This window comes from Petromyzon marinus, chromosome 73 (assembly GCF_048934315.1).
Source record: "Petromyzon marinus isolate PM22_M1 ecotype Great Lakes invasive population chromosome 73, UKy_Petmar_22M1.pri1.0, whole genome shotgun sequence".
Lineage (NCBI taxonomy): Eukaryota > Metazoa > Chordata > Hyperoartia > Petromyzontiformes > Petromyzontidae > Petromyzon > Petromyzon marinus.
In genome coordinates this window covers 1,384,397-1,411,577 of record NC_133739.1, presented here as the reverse complement: position 1 = coordinate 1,411,577, position 27,181 = coordinate 1,384,397, and the positions used below count along the sequence as shown (strand labels likewise).

The 27,181-nt window shown below is 43.7% G+C and overlaps 1 protein-coding gene across 2 annotated transcripts in view; it reads right to left on the bottom strand.

The window, feature by feature from the left end:
• MACO1 (macoilin 1) overlaps window positions 1-17,128 on the bottom strand; it is a 114,852-nt gene extending 97,724 nt beyond the window's left edge. For both annotated transcript variants that reach the window (XM_076055815.1, XM_076055816.1), the window contains exon 1: window positions 16,439-17,128. In XM_076055815.1, coding sequence (XP_075911930.1) covers window positions 16,439-16,521 — 83 coding nt within the window. In that variant the 5' untranslated portion in view covers window positions 16,522-17,128. The remainder of the gene's footprint in view (window positions 1-16,438) is intronic.
• Window positions 17,129-27,181: the final 10,053 nt, after the last annotated feature.

The window sequence follows — 27,181 nt, the reverse complement described above, 5'->3', positions numbered from 1 at the left end:
CCCACAGTGATACTACAAGACCCCACAGCGATAGTACAAGACCACACAGTGATACTATAAGACCCCACAGTGATACTACAAGACCCCACAGTGATACTATAAGACCCCACAGTGATACTATAAGACCTCACAGTGATACTACAAGACCCCACAGTGATACTATAAGACCCCACAGTGATACTATAAGACCCACAGTGATACTACAAGACCCCACAGTGACACTACAAGACCCCACAGTGATACTATAAGACCCCACAGTGATACTATAAGACCCACAGTGACACTACAAGACCCCACAGTGATATTACAAGACCCACAGTGATACTATAACGCCTCACAGTGATACTATAAGACCCACAGTGATACTATAAGACCCCACAGTGATATTATAAAAACCCACAGTGATACTATAAGACCCACAGTGATACTATAAGACCCCACAGTGACACTATAAAAACCCACAGTGATACTATAAGACCCACAGTGATACTACAAGACCCCACAGTGATACTATAAGACCCCACAGTGATACCATAAGACCCCACAGTGATACTACAAGACCCCACAGTGATACTATAAGACCCCACAGTGATACTATAAGACCCCAGTGACACTATAAGAACCCACAGTGATACTATAAGACCCCACAGTGACACTATAAGACCCCACAGTGATACTACAAGACCCCACAGTGATACTACAAAAACCCACAGTGATACTATAAGACCCCACAGTGACACTACAAGACCCCACAATGATACTATAAAAACCCACAGTGATACTATAAGACCCCACAGTGATACTATAAGACAAACAGTGACACTATAAGACCCCACAGTGATACTATGAGACCCCACAGTGATGCTATAAGACCCCACAGTGACAGTACAAGACCCCACAGTGATACTATAAGAACCCACAGTGATACTATAAGACCCACAGTGATACTACAAGACCCAACAGTGACACTACAAGACCCCACAGTGATACTATAAGACCCCACAGTGATACTATAAGACCCACAGTGACACTACAAGACCCCACAGTGATACTACAAGACCCCACATTGATACTATAACACCTCACAGTGATACTACAAGACCCACAGTGATACTATAACGCCTCACAGTGATACTATAAGACCCCACAGTGATACTATAAAAACCCAGTGATACTATAAGACCCACAGTGATTTCTACAAGACCCCACAGTGATACTACAAGACCCCACAGTGATACTATAAGACCCCACAGTGATACTATAACACCTCACAGTGATACTACAAGACCCACAGTGATACTATAATGCCTCACAGTGATACTACAAGACCCCACAGTGACAGTACAAGACCCCACAGTGATACTATAAGACCCCACAGTGATACTATAAGACCCACAGTGATACTATAAAAACCCACAGTGATACTAAAAGACCCACAGTGATACTACAAGACCCCACAGTGATACTATAACACCTCACAGTGATACTACAAGACCCCACAGTGATACTATAACACCCCACAGTGATACTATAAGACCCCACAGTGATACTATAATGCCTCACAGTGATACTATGAGACCCCACAGTGATACTATAAGACCCACAGTGATACTACAAGACCCCACAGTGATACTAAAAGACCCCACAGTGGCAGTACAAGACCCCACAGTGATACTATAAGACCCCACAGTGATACTACAAGACCCCACAGTGATACTATAAAACCCACAGTGATACAAGACCCCTCAGTGATACTACAAGACCCACAGTGATACTATAACGCCTCACAGTGATACTATAAGACCCCACAGTGATACTATAAGACCCACAGTGATAATATAAGACACACAGTGATACTATAAGACCCAACAGTGATACTATAAAAACCCAGTGATACTATAAGACCCACAGTGATTTCTACAAGACCCCACAGTGATACTACAAGACCCCACAGTGATACTATAAGACCCCACAGTGATACTATAACACCTCACAGTGATACTACAAGACCAACAGTGATACTATAATGCCTCACAGTGATACTACAAGACCCCACAGTGACAGTACAAGACCCCACAGTGATACTATAAGACCCCACAGTGATACTATAAGACCCACAGTGATACTATAAAAACCCACAGTGATACTAAAAGACCCACAGTGATACTACAAGACCCCACAGTGATACTATAACACCTCACAGTGATACTACAAGACCCCACAGTGATACTATAACACCCCACAGTGATACTATAAGACCCCACAGTGATACTATAATGCCTCACAGTGATACTATGAGACCCCACAGTGATACTATAAGACCCACAGTGATACTACAAGACCCCACAGTGATACTAAAAGACCCCACAGTGGCAGTACAAGACCCCACAGTGATACTATAAGACCCCACAGTGATACTACAAGACCCCACAGTGAAACTACAAGACCCACAGTGATACTATAACGCCTCACAGTGATACTATAAGACCCCACAGTGATACTATAAGACCCACAGTGATAATATAAGACACACAGTGATACTATAAGACCCAACAGTGATACTATAAGACCCCACAGTGATTTCTACAAGACCCCACAGTGATACTACAAGACCCCACATTGATACTATAAGACCCCACAGTGATACTACAAGACCCCACAGTGATACTATAAGACCCCACAGTGATACTATAAGACCCCACAGTGATATAAAAAAAACCCACAGTGATACTATAAGACCCAGTGATACTATAAGACCCACAGTGATACTATAAGACACCATAGTGATACTATAAGACCCCACAGTGATACTACATGACCCCACAGTGATACTATAAAAACCCACAGTGATACTATAAGACCCACAGTGATACTATAAGACCCCACAGTGATACTATAAGACCCCACAGTGATACCAAAAGACCCCACAGTGATACTACAAGACCCCACAGTTATACTATAAGACCCACAGTGATACTATAAGACCCCACAGTGATATTATAAAAAGCCACAGTGATACTATAAGACCCACAGTGATACTATAAGACCCACAGTGATACTATAACACCTCACAGTGATACTATAAGACCCCACAGTGATACTATAAGACCCCACAATGATATTATAAGACCCCACAGTGATACTATAAGACCCCGCAGTGATACTATAAGACCCCACAGTGATACTATAAGACCCCGCAGTAATACTTTAAGACCCCACAGTGATACTATAAGACCCCACAGTGATACTATAAGACCCCACAGTGACACTTCAAGACCCCACAGTGATACTATAACACCTCACAGTGATACTATAACACCTCACAGTGATACTATAAGACCCCACAGTGATACTAAAGGACCCCACAGTGAGACTATAAGACCCACAGTGACACTACAAGACCCCACAGTGATACTATAAGACCCCACAGTGATACTATAAGACCCACAGTGATACTATAAGACCCCACAGTGATACTATAAAAACCCACAGTGATACTATAAGACCCACAGTGATACTATAAGACACCACAGTGATACTACAAGACCCCACAGTGATACTATAAGACCCACAGTGATACTATAAGACACCACAGTGATACTACAAGACCCCACAGTGACACTACAAGACCCCACAGTGATACTATAAGACCCCACAGTGATACTATAAGACCCACAGTGATACTACAAGACCCCACAGTGATACTATAAGACCCCACAGTGATACTATAACACCTCACAGTGATACTACAAGACCCCACAGTGATACTACAAGACCCCACAGTGATACCATAAGACCCCACAGTGATACAATAACACCTCACAGTGATACTACAAGACCCCACAGTGATACTATAAGACCCCACAGTGATACTACAAGACCCCACAGTGATACTACAAGACCCCACAGTGATACTATAAGACCCACAGTGATACTATAAGACCCCACAGTAACACTACAAGACCTCACAGTCATACTACAAGACCCCACAGTGATACTATAAGACCCCACAGTAACACTACAAGACCTCACAGTCATACTACAAGACCCCACAGTGATACTATAAGACCCACAGTGATACTATAACACCTGACAGTGATACTAAAGGACCCCACAGTGACACTATAACACCTCACAGTGATACTACAAGACCCCACAGTGATACTATAAGAACCCACAGTGATACTATAAGACCCCACAGTGATACTATAAGACCCACAGTGACACTACAAGACCCCACAGTGATACTACAAGACCCCACAATGATACTATAACACCTCAAAGTGATACTACAAGACCCACAGTGATACTATAACGCCTCACAGTGATACTATAAGACCCCTCAGTGATACTATAAAAACCCAGTGATACTATAAGACCCACAGTGATTTCTACAAGACCCCACAGTGATACTACAAGACCCCACAGTGATACTATAAGACCCCACAGTGATACTATAACACCTCACAGTGATACAAGACCCACAGTGATACTATAACGCCTCACAGTGATACTACAAGACCCCACAGTGACACTACAAGACCCCACAGTGATACTATAAGACCCCACAGTGATACTACAAGACCCCACAGTGATACTATAACACCTCACAGTGATATTACAAGACCCACAGTGATACTATAACGCCTCACAGTGATACTATAACACCTCACAGTGATACTATAAGACCCACAGTGATACTACAAGACCCCACAGTGACACTACAAAACCCCACAGTGATACTATAAAAACCCACAGTGATACTATAAGACACCATAGTGATACTATAAGACCCCACAGTGATACTACATGACCCCACAGTGATACTATAAAAACCCACAGTGATACTATAAGACCCACAGTGATACTATAAGACCCCACAGTGATACTATAAGACCCCACAGTGATACCAAAAGACCCCACAGTGATACTACAAGACCCCACAGTTATACTATAAGACCCACAGTGATACTATAAGACCCCACAGTGATATTATAAAAAGCCACAGTGATACTATAAGACCCACAGTGATACTATAAGACCCACAGTGATACTATAACACCTCACAGTGATACTATAAGACCCCACAGTGATACTATAAGACCCCACAATGATATTATAAGACCCCACAGTGATACTATAAGACCCCGCAGTGATACTATAAGACCCCACAGTGATACTATAAGACCCCGCAGTAATACTTTAAGACCCCACAGTGATACTATAAGACCCCACAGTGATACTATAAGACCCCACAGTGACACTTCAAGACCCCACAGTGATACTATAACACCTCACAGTGATACTATAACACCTCACAGTGATACTATAAGACCCCACAGTGATACTAAAGGACCCCACAGTGAGACTATAAGACCCACAGTGACACTACAAGACCCCACAGTGATACTATAAGACCCCACAGTGATACTATAAGACCCACAGTGATACTATAAGACCCCACAGTGATACTATAAAAACCCACAGTGATACTATAAGACCCACAGTGATACTATAAGACACCACAGTGATACTACAAGACCCCACAGTGATACTATAAGACCCACAGTGATACTATAAGACACCACAGTGATACTACAAGACCCCACAGTGACACTACAAGACCCCACAGTGATACTATAAGACCCCACAGTGATACTATAAGACCCACAGTGATACTACAAGACCCCACAGTGATACTATAAGACCCCACAGTGATACTATAACACCTCACAGTGATACTACAAGACCCCACAGTGATACTACAAGACCCCACAGTGATACCATAAGACCCCACAGTGATACAATAACACCTCACAGTGATACTACAAGACCCCACAGTGATACTATAAGACCCCACAGTGATACTACAAGACCCCACAGTGATACTACAAGACCCCACAGTGATACTATAAGACCCACAGTGATACTATAAGACCCCACAGTAACACTACAAGACCTCACAGTCATACTACAAGACCCCACAGTGATACTATAAGACCCCACAGTAACACTACAAGACCTCACAGTCATACTACAAGACCCCACAGTGATACTATAAGACCCACAGTGATACTATAACACCTGACAGTGATACTAAAGGACCCCACAGTGACACTATAACACCTCACAGTGATACTACAAGACCCCACAGTGATACTATAAGAACCCACAGTGATACTATAAGACCCCACAGTGATACTATAAGACCCACAGTGACACTACAAGACCCCACAGTGATACTACAAGACCCCACAATGATACTATAACACCTCAAAGTGATACTACAAGACCCACAGTGATACTATAACGCCTCACAGTGATACTATAAGACCCCTCAGTGATACTATAAAAACCCAGTGATACTATAAGACCCACAGTGATTTCTACAAGACCCCACAGTGATACTACAAGACCCCACAGTGATACTATAAGACCCCACAGTGATACTATAACACCTCACAGTGATACAAGACCCACAGTGATACTATAACGCCTCACAGTGATACTACAAGACCCCACAGTGACACTACAAGACCCCACAGTGATACTATAAGACCCCACAGTGATACTACAAGACCCCACAGTGATACTATAACACCTCACAGTGATATTACAAGACCCACAGTGATACTATAACGCCTCACAGTGATACTATAACACCTCACAGTGATACTATAAGACCCACAGTGATACTACAAGACCCCACAGTGACACTACAAGACCCCACAGTGATACTATAAGACCCCACAGTGACACTACAAGACCCCACAGTGATACTATAAGACCCACAGTGATACTATAAGACCCACAGTGATACTACAAGACCCCACAGTGACACTACAAGACCCCACAGTGATACTATAAGACCCCACAGTGATACTACAAGACCCCACAGTGATACTATAACACCTCACAGTGATATTACAAGACCCACAGTGATACTACAAGACCCCACAGTGATACTACAAGACCTCACAGTCATACTAACAAGACCCCACAGTGATACTACAAGACTCCACAGTGATACTATAAGACCCCACAGTGGTACTACAAGACCCCACAGTGATACTACAAGACCCCACAGTGATACTATAAGACCCCACAGTGATACTATAAAACCCACAGTGATACAAGACCCCTCAGTGATACTATAACACCGCACAGTGATACTACAAGACCCACAGTGATACTAGTACGCCTCACAGTGATACTATAAGACCCCACAGTGATACTATAAGACCCACAGTGATAATATAAGACACACAGTGATACTATAAGACCCAACAGTGATACTATAAGACCCACAGTGATACTATAAGACCCCACAGTGATACTATAAGACCCCACAGTGATTTCTACAAGACCCCACAGTGATACTACAAGACCCCACAGTGATACTACAAGACCCCACAGTGATACTATAAGACCCCACAGTGATACTATAAGACCCCGCAGTAATACTATAAGACCCCACAGTGATCCTACAAGACCCCACAGTGATACTATAACACCTCACAGTGATACTACAAGACCCACAGTGATACTATAACGCCTCACAGTGATACTATAAGACCCCACAGTGACACTTCAAGACCCCACAGTGATACTACAAGACCCCACAGTGATACTACAAGACCCCACAGTGATACTACAAGACCCCACAGTGATACTACAAGACCCCACAGTGATACTATAGCACCTCACAGTGATACTACAAGACCCCACAGTGATACTATAAGACCCCACAGTGATATTACAAGACCCCACAGTGATACTACAAGACCCCACAGTGATACTATAAGACCCACAGTGATACTATAAGACCCCACAGTGATACTATAGCACCTCACAGTGATACTACAAGACCCCACAGTGATACTATAAGACCCCACAGTGATACTACAAGACCCCACAGTGATACTACAAGACCCCACAGTGATACTATAAGACCCACAGTGATACTATAAGACCCCACAGTAACACTACAAGACCTCACAGTCATACTACAAGACCCCACAGTGATACTATAAGACCCACAGTGATACTATAAGACCCCAGAGTGATACTATAAGACCCACAGTGATACTACAAGACCCCACAGTGATACTATAACACCTCACAGTGATACTATAAGACCCCACAGTGATACTACAAGACCCCACAGTGACACTACAAGACCCCACAGTGATACTATAAGACCCCACAGTGATACTATAAAAACCCACAGTGATACTATAAGACCCACAGTGATACTATAAGACCCACAGTGATACTACAAGACCCCACAGTGATACTATAACACCTCACAGTGATACCATAAGACCCACAGTGATACTATAACACCTCACAGTGATACTATAAGACCCCACAGTGATACTATAACACCTCACAGTGATACTACAAGACCCCACAGTGATACTATAACACCTCACAGTGATACTATAAGACCCACAGTGATACTATAAGACCCACAGTGATAATATAAGACACACAGTGATACTACAAGACCCCATAGTGATACTATAAGACCCCACAGTGACACTATAAGACCCCACAGTGATACTACAAGACCCCACAGTGATACTATAACACCTCACAGTGATACTATAAGACCCACAGTGATACTACAAGACCCCACAGTGACACTACAAGACCCCACAGTGATACTATAAGACCCCACAGTGACACTACAAGACCCCACAGTGATACTATAAGACCCACAGTGATACTATAAGACCCACAGTGATACTATAAGACCCCACAGTGATACTACAAGACCCCACAGTGATACTATAACACCTCACAGTGATACTATAAGACCCACAGTGATACTACAAGACCCCACAGTGACACTACAAGACCCCACAGTGATACTATAAGACCCCACAGTGACACTACAAGACCCCACAGTGATACTATAAGACCCACAGTGATACTATAAGACCCACAGTGATACTATAAGACCCCACAGTGATACTATAAGACCCACAGTGATAATATAAGACACACAGTGATACTATAAGACCCAACAGTGATACTATAAGACCCACAGTGATACTATAAGACCCCACAGTGATACTATAAGACCCCACAGTGATTTCTACAAGACCCCACAGTGATACTACAAGACCCCACAGTGATACTACAAGACCCCACAGTGATACTATAAGACCCCACAGTGATACTATAAGACCCCGCAGTAATACTATAAGACCCCACAGTGATCCTACAAGACCCCACAGTGATACTATAACACCTCACAGTGATACTACAAGACCCACAGTGATACTATAACGCCTCACAGTGATACTATAAGACCCCACAGTGACACTTCAAGACCCCACAGTGATACTACAAGACCCCACAGTGATACTACAAGACCCCACAGTGATACTACAAGACCCCACAGTGATACTACAAGACCCCACAGTGATACTATAGCACCTCACAGTGATACTACAAGACCCCACAGTGATACTATAAGACCCCACAGTGATATTACAAGACCCCACAGTGATACTACAAGACCCCACAGTGATACTATAAGACCCACAGTGATACTATAAGACCCCACAGTGATACTATAGCACCTCACAGTGATACTACAAGACCCCACAGTGATACTATAAGACCCCACAGTGATACTACAAGACCCCACAGTGATACTACAAGACCCCACAGTGATACTATAAGACCCACAGTGATACTATAAGACCCCACAGTAACACTACAAGACCTCACAGTCATACTACAAGACCCCACAGTGATACTATAAGACCCACAGTGATACTATAAGACCCCAGAGTGATACTATAAGACCCACAGTGATACTACAAGACCCCACAGTGATACTATAACACCTCACAGTGATACTATAAGACCCCACAGTGATACTACAAGACCCCACAGTGACACTACAAGACCCCACAGTGATACTATAAGACCCCACAGTGATACTATAAAAACCCACAGTGATACTATAAGACCCACAGTGATACTATAAGACCCACAGTGATACTACAAGACCCCATAGTGATACTATAACACCTCACAGTGATACCATAAGACCCACAGTGATACTATAACACCTCACAGTGATACTATAAGACCCCACAGTGATACTATAACACCTCACAGTGATACTACAAGACCCCACAGTGATACTATAACACCTCACAGTGATACTATAAGACCCACAGTGATACTATAAGACCCACAGTGATAATATAAGACACACAGTGATACTACAAGACCCCATAGTGATACTATAAGACCCCACAGTGACACTATAAGACCCCACAGTGATACTACAAGACCCCACAGTGATACTATAACACCTCACAGTGATACTATAAGACCCACAGTGATACTACAAGACCCCACAGTGACACTACAAGACCCCACAGTGATACTATAAGACCCCACAGTGACACTACAAGACCCCACAGTGATACTATAAGACCCACAGTGATACTATAAGACCCACAGTGATACTATAAGACCCCACAGTGATACTACAAGACCCCACAGTGATACTATAACACCTCACAGTGATACTATAAGACCCACAGTGATACTACAAGACCCCACAGTGACACTACAAGACCCCACAGTGATACTATAAGACCCCACAGTGACACTACAAGACCCCACAGTGATACTATAAGACCCACAGTGATACTATAAGACCCACAGTGATACTATAAGACCCCACAGTGATACTATAAGACCACACAGTGATACTATAAGACCCACAGTGATACTATAAGACCCACAGTGATACTACAAGACCCCACAGTGACACTACAAGACCCCACAGTGATACTATAAGACCCCACAGTGACACTACAAGACCCCACAGTGATACTATAAGACCCAGTGATACTATAAGACCCCACAGTGATACTATAAGACCCCACAGTGATACTATAACACCCCACAGTGATACTATAAGACCCCACAGTGATACTACAAGACCCCACAGTGACACTACAAAACCCCACAGTGATACTATAAAAACCCACAGTGATACTATAAAACCCACAGTGATACTACAAGACCCCACAGTGATACTATAACACCTCACAGTGATACTATAAGACCCCACAGTGATACTACAAGACCCCACAGTGACACTACAAGACCCCACAGTGATACTATAAGACCCCACAGTGATACTATAAGACCCACAGTGATACTACAAGACCCCACAGTGATACTATAAGACCCCACAGTGATTTCTACAAGACCCCACAGTGATACTACAAGACCCCACAGTGATACTACAAGACCCCACAGTGATACTATAAGACCCCACAGTGATACTATAAGACCCCGCAGTAATACTATAAGACCCCACAGTGATCCTACAAGACCCCACAGTGATACTATAACACCTCACAGTGATACTACAAGACCCACAGTGATACTATAACGCCTCACAGTGATACTATAAGACCCCACAGTGACACTTCAAGACCCCACAGTGATACTACAAGACCCCACAGTGATACTACAAGACCCCACAGTGATACTACAAGACCCCACAGTGATACTACAAGACCCCACAGTGATACTATAGCACCTCACAGTGATACTACAAGACCCCACAGTGATACTACAAGACCCCACAGTGATACTATAAGACCCACAGTGATACTATAAGACCCCACAGTGATACTATAGCACCTCACAGTGATACTACAAGACCCCACAGTGATACTATAAGACCCCACAGTGATACTACAAGACCCCACAGTGATACTACAAGACCCCACAGTGATACTATAAGACCCACAGTGATACTATAAGACCCCACAGTGATACTACAAGACCCCACAGTGATACTATAAGACCCCACAGTGATACTATAAGACCCACAGTGATACTACAAGACCCCACAGTGATACTATAACACCTCACAGTGATACTATAAGACCCCACAGTGATACTACAAAACCCCACAGTGACACTACAAGACCCCACAGTGATACTATAATACCCCACAGTGATACTATAAAAACCCACAGTGATACTATAAGACCCACAGTGATACTATAAGACCCACAGTGATACTACAAGACCCCACAGTGATACTATAACACCTCACAGTGATACCATAAGACCCACAGTGATACTATAACACCTCACAGTGATACTATAAGACCCCACAGTGATACTATAACACCTCACAGTGATACTATAAGACCCCACAGTGATACTATAACACCTCACAGTGACTATAAGACCCACAGTGATACTATAAGACCCACAGTGATAATATAAGACACACAGTGATACTACAAGACCCCACAGTGATACTATAAGACCCCACAGTGACACTATAAGACCCCACAGTGATACTACAAGACCCCACAGTGATACTATAACACCTCACAGTGATACTATAAGACCCACAGTGATACTACAAGACCCCACAGTGACACTACAAGACCCCACAGTGATACTATAAGACCCCACAGTGACACTACAAGACCCCACAGTGATACTATAAGACCCACAGTGATACTATAAGACCCACAGTGATACTATAAGACCCCACAGTGATACTATAAGACCACACAGTGATACTATAAGACCCCACAGTGACACTACAAGACCCCACAGTGATACTATAAGACCCACAGTGATACTATAAGACCCACAGTGATACTATAAGACCCCACAGTGATACTATAAGACCCACAGTGATACTATAAGACCCCACAGTGACACTACAAGACCCCACAGTGATACTATAAGACCCACAGTGATACTATAAGACCCACAGTGATACTATAAGACCCCACAGTGATACTATAAGACCACACAGTGATACTATAAGACCCCACAGTGACACTACAAGACCCCACAGTGATACTATAACACCTCACAGTGATACTATAAGACCCACAGTGATACTACAAGACCCCACAGTGACACTACAAGACCCCACAGTGATACTATAAGACCCCACAGTGACACTACAAGACCCCACAGTGATACTATAAGACCCACAGTAATACTATAAGACCCACAGTGATACTACAAGACCCCACAGTGACACTACAAGACCCCACAGTGATACTATAAGACCCCACAGTGACACTACAAGACCCCACAGTGATACTATAAGACCCACAGTGATACTATAAGACCCACAGTGATACTATAAGACCCCACAGTGATACTATAAGACCACACAGTGATACTATAAGACCCACAGTGATACTATAAGACCCACAGTGATACTACAAGACCCCACAGTGACACTACAAGACCCCACAGTGATACTATAAGACCCCACAGTGACACTACAAGACCCCACAGTGATACTATAAGACCCAGTGATACTATAAGACCCCACAGTGATACTATAAGACCCCACAGTGATACTATAACACCCCACAGTGATACTATAAGACCCCACAGTGATACTACAAGACCCCACAGTGACACTACAAAACCCCACAGTGATACTATAAAAACCCACAGTGATACTATAAGACCCACAGTGATACTACAAGACCCCACAGTGATACTATAACACCTCACAGTGATACTATAAGACCCCACAGTGATACTACAAGACCCCACAGTGACACTACAAGACCCCACAGTGATACTCTAAGACCCCACAGTGATACTATAAGACCCACAGTGATACTACAAGACCCCACAGTGACACTACAAGACCCCACAGTGATACTATAAAAACCCACAGTGATACTATAAGACCCACAGTGATACTATAAGACCCACAGTGATACTACAAGACCCCACAGTGATACTATAGCACCTCACAGTGATACTACAAGACCCCACAGTGATACTATAAGACCCCACGGTGATACTACAAGACCCCACAGTGATACTACAAGACCCCACAGTGATACTATAAGACCCACAGTGATACTATAAGACCCCACAGTGATACTATAGCACCTCACAGTGATACTACAAGACCCCACAGTGATACTATAAGACCCCACAGTGATACTACAAGACCCCACAGTGATACTACAAGACCCCACAGTGATACTATAAGACCCACAGTGATACTATAAGACCCCACAGTGATACTACAAGACCCCACAGTGATACTATAAGACCCCACAGTGATACTATAAGACCCACAGTGATACTACAAGACCCCACAGTGATACTATAACACCTCACAGTGATACTATAAGACCCCACAGTGATACTACAAGACCCCACAGTGACACTACAAGACCCCACAGTGATACTATAAGACCCCACAGTGATACTATAAAAACCCACAGTGATACTATAAGACCCACAGTGATACTATAAGACCCACAGTGATACTACAAGACCCCACAGTGATACTATAACACCTCACAGTGATACCATAAGACCCACAGTGATACTATAACACCTCACAGTGATACTATAAGACCCCACAGTGATACTATAACACCTCACAGTGATACTATAAGACCCCACAGTGATACTATAACACCTCACAGTGATACTATAAGACCCACAGTGATACTATAAGACCCACAGTGATAATATAAGACACACAGTGATACTACAAGACCCCACAGTGATACTATAAGACCCCACAGTGACACTATAAGACCCCACAGTGATACTACAAGACCCCACAGTGATACTATAACACCTCACAGTGATACTATAAGACCCACAGTGATACTACAAGACCCCACAGTGACACTACAAGACCCCACAGTGATACTATAAGACCCCACAGTGACACTACAAGACCCCACAGTGATACTATAAGACCCACAGTGATACTATAAGACCCACAGTGATACTATAAGACCCCACAGTGATACTATAAGACCCACAGTGATACTATAAGACCCCACAGTGACACTACAAGACCCCACAGTGATACTATAAGACCCACAGTGATACTATAAGACCCACAGTGATACTATAAGACCCCACAGTGATACTATAAGACCACACAGTGATACTATAAGACCCCACAGTGACACTACAAGACCCCACAGTGATACTATAACACCTCACAGTGATACTATAAGACCCACAGTGATACTACAAGACCCCACAGTGACACTACAAGACCCCACAGTGATACTATAAGACCCCACAGTGACACTACAAGACCCCACAGTGATACTATAAGACCCACAGTGATACTATAAGACCCACAGTGATACTACAAGACCCCACAGTGACACTACAAGACCCCACAGTGATACTATAAGACCCCACAGTGACACTACAAGACCCCACAGTGATACTATAAGACCCACAGTGATACTATAAGACCCACAGTGATACTATAAGACCCCACAGTGATACTATAAGACCACACAGTGATACTATAAGACCCACAGTGATACTATAAGACCCACAGTGATACTACAAGACCCCACAGTGACACTACAAGACCCCACAGTAATACTATAAGACCCCACAGTGACACTACAAGACCCCACAGTGATACTATAAGACCCAGTGATACTATAAGACCCCACAGTGATACTATAAGACCCCACAGTGATACTATAACACCCCACAGTGATACTATAAGACCCCACAGTGATACTACAAGACCCCACAGTGACACTACAAAACCCCACAGTGATACTATAAAAACCCACAGTGATACTATAAGACCCACAGTGATACTACAAGACCCCACAGTGATACTATAACACCTCACAGTGATACTATAAGACCCCACAGTGATACTACAAGACCCCACAGTGACACTACAAGACCCCACAGTGATACTCTAAGACCCCACAGTGATACTATAAGACCCACAGTGATACTACAAGACCCCACAGTGACACTACAAGACCCCACAGTGATACTATAAAAACCCACAGTGATACTATAAGACCCACAGTGATACTATAAGACCCACAGTGATACTACAAGACCCCACAGTGATACTATAACACCTCACAGTGATACCATAAGACCCACAGTGATACTACAAGACCCCACAGTGATACTATAAGACCCCACAGTGATACTACAAGACCCCACAGTGATACTATAACACCTCACAGTGATACTACAAGACCCCACAGTGATACTACAAGACCCCACAGTGATACTACAAGACCCCACAGTGATACTATAACACCTCACAGTGATACTACAAGACCCCACAGTGATACTACAAGATCCCACAGTGATACTATAAGACCCCACAGTGATACTATAAGACCCCACAGTGATACTATAAGACCCCACAGTGATACTATAAGACACCACAGTGACACTATAAGACCCACAGTGATACTATAAGACCCCACAGTGATACTATAACACCTCACAGTGATCCTACAAGACCCCACAGTGATACTACAAGACCCCACAGTGATACTACAAGACCCCGCAGTGATACTATAAGACCCACAGTGATACTACAAGACCCCACAGGCCTGTAGGATCTCACCAGCCGTAGAGGCCCTCTGCTAGCTTGTTTCTCTTGATGGGAGGCCGCCTGAACTTGGCTGAGTCGACATTTCTCCTCTTCATGATCCTGGGCCTCGACACCGCCTCGCTCGGCCAGGCGGTGGTGAGGGGGGTGAGGGTGAGGGGGGTGAGGGTGGTGAGGGTGAGGGGGGTAGTGAGGGGGGTGGTGGTGAGGGTGGTGGTGGTGAGGGTGGTGGTGAGGGTGGTGGTGAGGGTGGTGGTGAGGGTGGTGGTGAGGGTGGTGGTGAGGGTGGTGGTGGTGAGGGTGGTGGTGAGGGTGGTGGTGGTGAGGGTGGTGGTGGTGAGGGTGGTGGTGGTGAGGGTGGTGGTGAGGGTGGTGGTGAGGGTGGTGGTGAGGGTGGTGGTGGTGAGGGTGGTGAGGGTGGTGGTGGTGAGGGTGGTGGTGGTGAGGGTGGTGGTGAGGGTGGTGCTGGTGAGGGTGGTGCTGGTGAGGGTGGTGGTGAGGGTGGTGCTGGTGAGGGTGGTGGTGAGGGTGGTGGTGGTGAGGGTGGTGGTGGTGAGGGTGGTGGTGAGGGTGGTGGTGAGGGTGGTGGTGAGGGTGGTGCTGGTGAGGGTGGTGGTGAGGGTGGTGGTGAGGGTGGTGGTGGTGAGGGTGGTGGTGGTGAGGGTGGTGAGGGTGGTGGTGGTGAGGGTGGTGGTGTGAGGGTGGTGTTGGATTGCCGTATGTGGATTGCCTCTCTCGTCTGTGGCTCAGTCAAGTGTCCGTGAGGGTGATGGTGATGATGATGATGGTGGTGATGATGGTGATGGTGCTATTGTTGTGGTTGATGATGTCTGGATTTCCCGCCTCCTCTGGACGCTCATCCCCTCTCTCCCCCCTCTCCTTTCCTCTCTCTACCCTCTCCCCCTTTCTACCCTCTCCCCCTCTCCCTCCCCCCTCTCCCCCCTCTCTACTCTCTCCCCCCCGTCTCCACCCCCTTCTCTCTCCCTCCTCCCTCTCCCTCCTCCCTCTCTCCCCTCCCTCTCCCCCCTCTCTCTCCCCCCTCTCCTTTCCTCTCTCTCTACCCTCTCCCCCTTTCTACCCTCTCCCCCTCTCCCTCCTCTCCCCCCCTCTCTACTCTCTCCCTCCTCCCTCTCTCCCCCCTCTCCCCCCTCTCCCCCCCTCTCCTTTCCTCTCTCTCCCTCTCTCCCCTCTCCCTCCTCTCTCCCCTCTCCCTCCTCTCTCCCTCTCCTTTCCTCTCTCTCCCTCTCTCTCCTCTCTCCCCTCTCTCCCCCTCTCCCTCCTCTCTCCCCCCTCTCCCCCCTCTCTCCCCCCTCTCCCTCTCCCCCCTCTCTCTCTCCTCTCTCTGTGAGAGCGCTTGGGGATTGATCGGCTGCCGGGCCCCACTGCGCATGCGCGTGGTGGGAGGGGCCGCAGCTGGAGGGGAGTGATACCCTTATATGGGCATTAGACCACCCCTCCCAATCCCCCACTACCCCTCCCCAACAAAACCCCGCCCCCACCTGCGTGGTGACGTCACCGCCTTATTTGGGCATAGAACACACCTCCTCACGCGCTGCGTGGTGACGTCACGGCCGTACTCGAGCATGGTTTACGCCCCCTACGCGCTGCGTAATGACGTCACGGCAAATGCGGCCAATGCAGAATCAAATAAACAAGGGTCTGTCCAGTGTGACGTGATGGCGTCATCACGTAGACTGTCGTCGGTTTACGCGATGACGTAAATAACCAATGGCCTGTGCAAAGGCTTTCGCGCGGCGTGGCGACAATTACGTCATGTTCGCGCTCCGCAACCCGTCTTGCGTAATGCGTCATCACCAAACGACCCCGAAGGGGGCGGTTCAGCGCGATTAATGTGAGTGTGAATGACGTCATCACGCCGACCCACCCGGTAATTTTTTGCGCTATGACGCAATCATTATTGAACCTGCGCGAGTGAAAAATTATGCCCCTTGATGTGGGGACGTCACCGCGCCAAACTTACCGCTTCGCGCTCTGTTTTTTTTTAACGTGCGCAGTGTGACGTCGTCGCGCGCGACGCCGCGATGACGTCACGTCGCCGATCATCGGCTGCCTCTTTACGTGGTGACGTCATCCCGCCAAACCCACCCACCCCCCTGCCTTCGCGCTCGATTCGAGCGTGCGCCGTTACGTCACGCCGGCCATCGGCTTTGCTCGATGACGACATCGACACGCAACAGTTTCAGTTTCATATTCTTAGCTCTTTAGGTTATGGTCGAAACGTCGTGAGAAATTTTTATTGTTTAATATATATTTTAATGTTTTATTGTTTCCCTTCAACGTGGTGACTTTATCGAAAGAGCTAAGAATATGAATTACTGCAGTCACGAAAGTTTTAAATCAAAACCTTAATCTTAGTTGTCTTGTGGTTGTTGTTCATATTCTTAGCTCTTTCGGTAAAGTCACGTTGAAGGGAAACAATAAAATAAATTTTAAAAATATATAAAACACCTGATGATGATCGTTTGCGCTATGGTGGAAACGTGAGAATTTTTTTTTATTTTTACATTATGAGACCTCCTTTGCCAGTAACAAGATATAGTAATAGGTTTTTACCCTTTTAACTGGCACAAAAGCTGACACCTTTATTCAAGGCATCATTATTGCAAACACGATGCCTTGAATAAAGGTGTCAGCTTTTGTGCCAGTTAAAAGGATAAAACCTATTCCTAAATTTTGTTATTGTTTTATATATTTTTCATTATTTTATTGTTTCCCTTCAACGTGGTGACTTTACCGAAAGAGCTAAGAATATGAATTACTGCATTCACAAAAGCTTTAAATAAAAAAACATTTCGTTTCAGTTTCGTTTCATTTGGTGGAGCTCTTTGAGCCATTCGGCCCTTGAATCGGGGCACCTCAATCCCCCTCTCACACACGGCTTAAAGCTCCGCGCGGGGATCTGAGCGTGGCTCTGTGTTTTACTAACAGCTAAATTCTCCTGTTTGATTTGTACTAGGTGCCTCGGTGAATGTGTATGCTCTGACTTTAACGTAGCTATTTCTGTGACCAGTTACAAGCTAATCACTCAGCTATTTCAACGCTAAATTCTCCTGTTTGATTTGTACCAGGTGCCTCTGTGAATGTGTATGCTCTGACTTTAAACATAGCCATTTCTGTGACCAGTCACAAGCTAATCACTCAGCTATTTCAATGCTAAATTCGCCTAGTTATTTCAATGCTAAATTCTCCTGTTTGATTTGTACTAGGTGCCTCGGTGAATGTGTATGCTCTGACTTTAAACATAGCCATTTCTGTGACCAGTCACAAGCTAATCACTCAGCTATTTCAATGCTAAATTCGCCTAGTTATTTCAATGCTAAATTCTCCTGTTTGATTTGTACTAGGTGCCTCGGTGAATGTGTATGCTCTGACTTTAAACATAGCTATTTCTGTGACCAGTTACAAGCTAATCACTCAGCTATTTCAATGCTAAATTCGCCTAGTTATTTCAATGCTAAATTCTCCTGTTTGATTTGTACTAGGTGCCTCGGTGAATGTGTATGCTCTGACTTTAAACATAGCTATTTCTGTGACCAGTTACAAGCTAATCACTCAGCTATTTCAATGCTAAATTCGCCTAGTTATTTCAATGCTAAATTCTCCTGTTTGATTTGTACTAGGTGCCTCTGTGGATGTGTATGCTCTGACTTTAAACATAGCTATTTCTGTGACCAGCTACAAGCTAATCACTCAGCTATTTCAATGCTAAATTCGCCTAGTTATTTCAATGCTAAATTCTCCTGTTTGATTTGTACTAGGTGCCTCGGTGAATGTGTATGCTCTGACTTTAACATAGCTATTTCTGTGACCAGTTACAAGCTAATCACTCAGCTATTTCAATGCTAAATTCTCCTGTTTGATTTGTACTAGGTGCCTCGGTGAATGTGTATGCTCTGACTTTAAACATAGCTATTTCTGTGACCAGTCACAAGCTAATCACTCAGCTATTTCAATGCTAAATTCGCCTAGTTATTTCAATGCTAAATTCTCCTGTTTGATTTGTACTAGGTGCCTCTGTGAATGTGTATGCTCTGACTTTAACATAGCTATTTCTGTGACCAGTTACAAGCTAATCACTCAGCTATTTCAATGCTAAATTCGCCTAGTTATTTCAATGCTAAATTCTCCTGTTTGATTTGTACTAGGTGCCTCGGTGAATGTATATGCTCTGACTTTAACATAGCTATTTCTGTGACCAGTTACAAGCTAATCACTCAGCTATTTCAATGCTAAATTCTCCTGTTTGATTTGTACTAGGTGCCTCGGTGAATGTGTATGCTCTGACTTTAAACATAGCTATTTCTGTGACCAGTCACAAGCTAATCACTCAGCTATTTCAATGCTAAATTCGCCTAGTTATTTCAATGCTAAATTCTCCTGTTTGATTTGTACTAGGTGCCTCTGTGAATGTGTATGCTCTGACTTTAACATAGCTATTTCTGTGACCAGTTACAAGCTAATCACTCAGCTATTTCAATGCTAAATTCGCCTAGTTATTTCAATGCTAAATTCTCCTGTTTGATTTGTACTAGGTGCCTCGGTGAATGTATATGCTCTGACTTTAACATAGCTATTTCTGTGACCAGTTACAAGCTAATCACTCAGCTATTTCAATGCTAAATTCTCCTGTTTGATTTGTACTAGGTGCCTCGGTGAATGTGTATGCTCTGACTTTAAACATAGCTATTTCTGTGACCAGTCACAAGCTAATCACTCAGCTATTTCTATGCTAAATTCGCCTAGTTATTTCAATGCTAAATTCTCCTGTTTGATTTGTACTAGGTGCCTTGGTGAATGTGTATGCTCTGACTTTAACATAGCCATTTCTGTGACCAGTTACAAGCTAATCACTCAGCTATTTAAATGCTAAATTCTATGCTAATTCCTTTGTCAAGGGGTGCCTCTGCGGATGTGTATGCTTTAACTTTAACGTAGCTATTTCTGTGACCAGTTACAAGCTAATCACTCAGCTATTTCAATGCTAAATTCGCCTAGTTATTTCAATGCTAAATTCTCCTGTTTGATTTGTACTAGGTGCCTCTGTGAATGTGTATGCTCTGACTTTAACGTAGCTATTTCTGTGACCAGTTACAAGCTAATCACTCAGCTATTTCAATGCTAAATTCGCCTAGTTATTTCAATGCTAAATTCTCCTGTTTGATTTGTACTAGGTGCCTCTGTGAATGTGTATGCTCTGACTTTAACATAGCTATTTCTGTGACCAGTTACAAGCTAATCACTCAGCTATTTCAATGCTAAATTCGCCTAGTTATTTCAATGCTAAATTCTCCTGTTTGATTTGTACTAGGTGCCTCGGTGAATGTATATGCTCTGACTTTAACATAGCTATTTCTGTGACCTGTTACAAGCTAATCACTCAGCTATTTCACTGCTAAATTCTATGCTAATTCCTTTGTCAAGGAGTGCCTCTGCGGATGTGTATACTTTAACTTGGCTATTTCAATGCTAAATTCTATGCTAATTCCTTTGTCAAGGGGTGCCTTTGCGGATGTGTATGCTTTAACTTTAACATAGCTATTTCTGTGACCAGTCACAAGCTAATCACTCAGCTATTTAAATGCTAAATTCTATGCTAATTCCTTTGCCAAGGAGTGCCTCTGCGGATGTGTATACTTTAACTTGGCTATTTCAATGCTAAATTCTATGCTAATTCCTTTGTCAAGGGGTGCCTTTGCGGATGTGTATGCTTTAACTTTAACATAGCTATTTCTGTGACCAGTCACAAGCTAATCACTCAGCTATTTAAATGCTAAATTCTATGCTAATTCCTTTGTCAAGGGGTGCCTCTGCGGATGTGTATGCTTTAACTTTAACATAGCCATTTCTGTGACCAGTCACAAGCTAATCACTCAGCCATTTCAATGCTAAATTATATGCTAATTCCTTTGTCAAGGCGCTTTGTTTCTTCTCACACAGCTTAAAGGTCGTGATCTGAGCGTCGCCTTTTTCACTTCAGCGCTGTCCTCCAGACAGTCTCGTCCCTTCGCCTGATGAAGGCCGCTTGTGTTGTGGCCGAAACGTCGCGAGGATTTTTGTGGTTTTATTTTTGTTACCTACGTCGTGACTTTAACGAATTAGAACCAAAGAATAAACAAAAAAACATCTTAAAGTGAAATTTTAAAATAAAGCTTTCGTGACTGCAGTAATTCATAATCTTAGCTCTTTCGGTAAAGTCACCACGGTGAAGGGAAACAATAAAATAATAAAATATATAAAACTATAACATTCTCACGACGTTTCGACCATAACACAAACGGTCGTCATCAGGTGTGTCGGTTAGCTGTGTTAAAGTCATAATTAATGCAAACCGACACACCTGATGACGACCGTTTGTGTTATGGTCGAAACGTCGTGAGAATTTTAATTGTTTTATATATAAAGCTTTCGTGACTGCAGTGCTACTGTCATCATGGATAAAATAGAATACAACAACAAAATTAAAGAATTACTCGACGATGGTAGTTATACAAAAATAAAAAGAGATCCCACCAACAGCCTCGTCACACAAACCAACAAAATAATTTCTGATTCAACCGCATTAATTGATCAATCTAAACAGTTTTCGTTGAAACCTTCTGCTGCCAGGCCACCAAGATTATACGGCTTACCAAAAATACATAAAGTTGATACACCTCTTCGTCCCATAGTCTCTACTATCAGCTCCCCCACCTACAAACTAGCTCGTTTTTTGTCTGAAATCCTGCGTCCTTTCACTGGAAAGACCACCTCTGCGGTACAAAATTCTACTCACCTGGTATCAACAATCAAGGGTATTTCCCTGTACCCAGACGACCTGCTTGTCAGTTTTGATGTAGTTTCCTTATTCACCAAGGTTCCTGTACCTGACACCATTGCAATCATTGAAGACTTGGTTTATCAAGGACTAAACACTGAGGTACCCCCCCTGGTGAGACACTGTTTAACCAATACATACTTCACTTGGAATGGAACTTTCTACAAACAAACTGAGGGCACCCCAATGGGCTCCCCCCTTTCTCCAGTTATAGCTAACATTTTCATGGAGAAATTTGAGACTGACGCCATCCAGACTGCCACTCTGCGCCCAACCTTATGGAAGAGGTACGTGGATGACACTTTTGTCATCTGGCCACATGGCCGGCCTGCTCTAGACCAATTCTTCGACCACATCAATTCCATACACCCAGCCATCAGATTTACCATGGAAGTCGAAATCGATGGCAAGATACCTTTTTTGGATGTCCTAATTAAAAAGAGACCTGATGGTTCAATGAGCCACTCTGTCTACAGGAAAGCTACCCATACGGATGCTTATCTGAAACCGGATTCCCACCACCATCCATCACAGAAGAATTCTCTCATCAAGACTCTGTATCATAGAGCCCAATGCATATCCGACCAGGAACACATAAGCAGTGAACTCAAGCACGTACACCAAGCTCTTAGGGCTAATGGTTACTCCGACTATACAATCCGCAAAGCTATCACTCAAACCATGAAGAAGAACCCTCTTGAGGAGCCTTTCAAAACCATCACTTTACCCTACATTGCTGGAATCACAAAAAAGATCTCCAAAATCTTGAATAAACACAAGATCCAGGTCCGTTTCAACACATTACATAAAATCCGTGATCTGGTTCCGTCTGTAAAAGATGTGATTCCGGACATACAATACCCTGGTGTCTACAAACTAAGTTGCCTCTGTGGTAGTAGTTACATTGGAGAAACCAAACGCCATGTCTCGGACCGCATTCGTGAACATAAAGCAGACCTTAAACACGGTAGGACCAACACCTCGGCCGTAGCAGATCATTGTTCTAATTCAGTAGGCTCACATGACATTGACTTTCTCCAAGACGGAGGTTCTTTGTAAGCCATCTGGCTTCCATGAGAGATTAGTTCATGAGGCTATCCACATATACAAGCACAGAGACAATTTCAACCGAGAAGATGGATTCTATCTTAGCAATCATTGGAAAGATTTGATAAATCATTTCAGTTCTTGATTGATTGTTCACGCTTACAGTGGCTTTCAGACAGCATACATTATAAAAAATTTCGTCTCCCCCCTCCTCTTTTCAAAAAAATAGATGGACTAGTCCTGGGCAAACTGCCAATCGCTGCGCGTGACGCCAACGTTTTTTTATAAATAAATAAATGTGCCGTTTTAAAATAAATGTATGCAAACCAACACACCTGATGATGACTGTTTGAGTTATGGTCGAAACGTCGTGAGAATTTTTTTATTGTTTTATATATATTTTGTTATTTTGTTGTTTCTCTTCAACGTGACTTTACCGAAAAAAACTAAGAATATGAATTACTGCAGTCACGAAAGCTTTAAATCAAAATTTAATCGCCTCTACGGGGAGGGTTTTCACATAACTTTAAGATCCTTCAACAAACTCCGGGATAAGAAAGCTCAGCTGATCGAGTCTCTCACCTTCCTGAAGAGATGCCGCGACTCTGGGGTAATACCAATCGCATTTACACTGACCTCTGCTGCTGTAACTTCTTCTAATGCGAAACAAATTCTTTTCAAAACTAGCTTAGCTCTTATCTCAGAAAAAATCAGACTTATACGCACAGAACTAGATCAGTTAGACAAGACACTCTACAAATCACACTTATCAATGACGGCAATAATGTCCACATCGGATTGGGAACATGTAGACAATATGACTGCCTCTTCAGCTGCTACTATGTCGACCAAATGTAAGGAAAACCTGATTTCCAAATTTAACCTCCTCTTCAACAAAAGACCGGACCCACACACCAAAAAGTTAGACGTTAATAAAGTCGTAATTAATCGCAGTAACAGTTCTATTTCCGATGGTCTGAAATCCGTTTTAGCTAAAGGTCTAAACTTTGCAGTCACACCTAAACACATACCAGTTAATGATATAATTGCCCAAGTAGACGTTGCTCTCAGGGGCCTGGGTCACATCGCTGCAGACGTAGCAAGATCTGAAATCGCTGCAACCCTCAAAAACGCTAAGATGCCAGCTAGCAACCTCAGCAAAGATGAGCGTTTTGAATTATATAAATTAAAAAAGAGGAATGATATTGTAGTTCTCTCAGCTGACAAAGGCAATGCTACTGTCATCATGGATAAAATAGAATACAACAACAAAATTAAAGAATTACTCGATGATGGTAGTTATACAAAAATAAAAAGAGATCCCACCAACAGCCTCGTCACACAAACCAACAAAATAATTTCTGATTCAACCGCATTAATTGATCAATCTAAACAGTTTTCGTTGAAACCTTCTGCTGCCAGGCCACCAAGATTATACGGCTTACCAAAAATACATAAAGTTGATACACCTCTTCGTCCCATAGTCTCTACTATCAGCTCCCCCACCTACAAACTAGCTCGTTTTTTGTCTGAAATCCTGCGTCCTTTCACTGGAAAGACCACCTCTGCGGTACAAAATTCTACTCACCTGGTATCAACAATCAAGGGTATTTCCCTGTCCCCAGACGACCTGCTTGTCAGTTTTGATGTAGTTTCCTTATTCACCAAGGTTCCTGTACCTGACACCATTGCAATCATTGAAGACTTGGTTCATCAAGGACTAAACACTGAGGTACCCCCCCTGGTGAGACACTGTTTAACCAATACATACTTCACTTGGAATTGAACTTTCTACAAACAAACTGAGGGCACCCCAATGGGCTCCCCCCTTTCTCCAGTTATAGCTAACATTTTCATGGAGAAATTTGAGACTGACGCCATCCAGACTGCCACTCTGCGCCCAACCTTATGGAAGAGGTACGTGGATGACACTTTTGTCATCTGGCCACATGGCCGGCCTGCTCTAGACCAATTCTTCGACCACATCAATTCCATACACCCAGCCATCAGATTTACCATGGAAGTCGAAATCGATGGCAAGATACCTTTTTTGGATGTCCTAATTAAAAAGAGACCTGATGGTTCAATGAGCCACTCTGTCTACAGGAAAGCTACCCATACGGATGCTTATCTGAAACCGGATTCCCACCACCATCCATCACAGAAGAATTCTCTCATCAAGACTCTGTATCATAGAGCCCAATGCATATCCGACCAGGAACACATAAGCAGTGAACTCAAGCACGTACACCAAGCTCTTAGGGCTAATGGTTACTCCGACTATACAATCCGCAAAGCTATCACTCAAACCATGAAGAAGAACTCTCTTGAGGAGCCTTTCAAAACCATCACTTTACCCTACATTGCTGGAATCACAAAAAAGATCTCCAAAATCTTGAATAAACACAAGATCCAGGTCCGTTTCAACACATTACATAAAATCCGTGATCTGGTTCCGTCTGTAAAAGATGTGATTCCGGACATACAATACCCTGGTGTCTACAAACTAAGTTGCCTCTGTGGTAGTAGTTACATTGGAGAAACCAAACGCCATGTCTCGGACCGCATTCGTGAACATAAAGCAGACCTTAAACACGGTAGGACCAACACCTCGGCCGTAGCAGATCATTGTTATAATTCAGTAGGCTCACATGCCATTGACTTTTCCAAGACGGAGGTTCTTTGTAAGCCATCTGGCTTCCATGAGAGATTCGTTCATGAGGCTATCCACATATACAAGCACAGAGACAATTTCAACCGAGAAGATGGATTCTATCTTAGCAATCATTGGAAAGATTTGATAAACCATTTCAGTTCTTAATTGATTGTTCACGCTTACAGTGGCTTTCAGACAGCATACATTATAAAAAATTTCG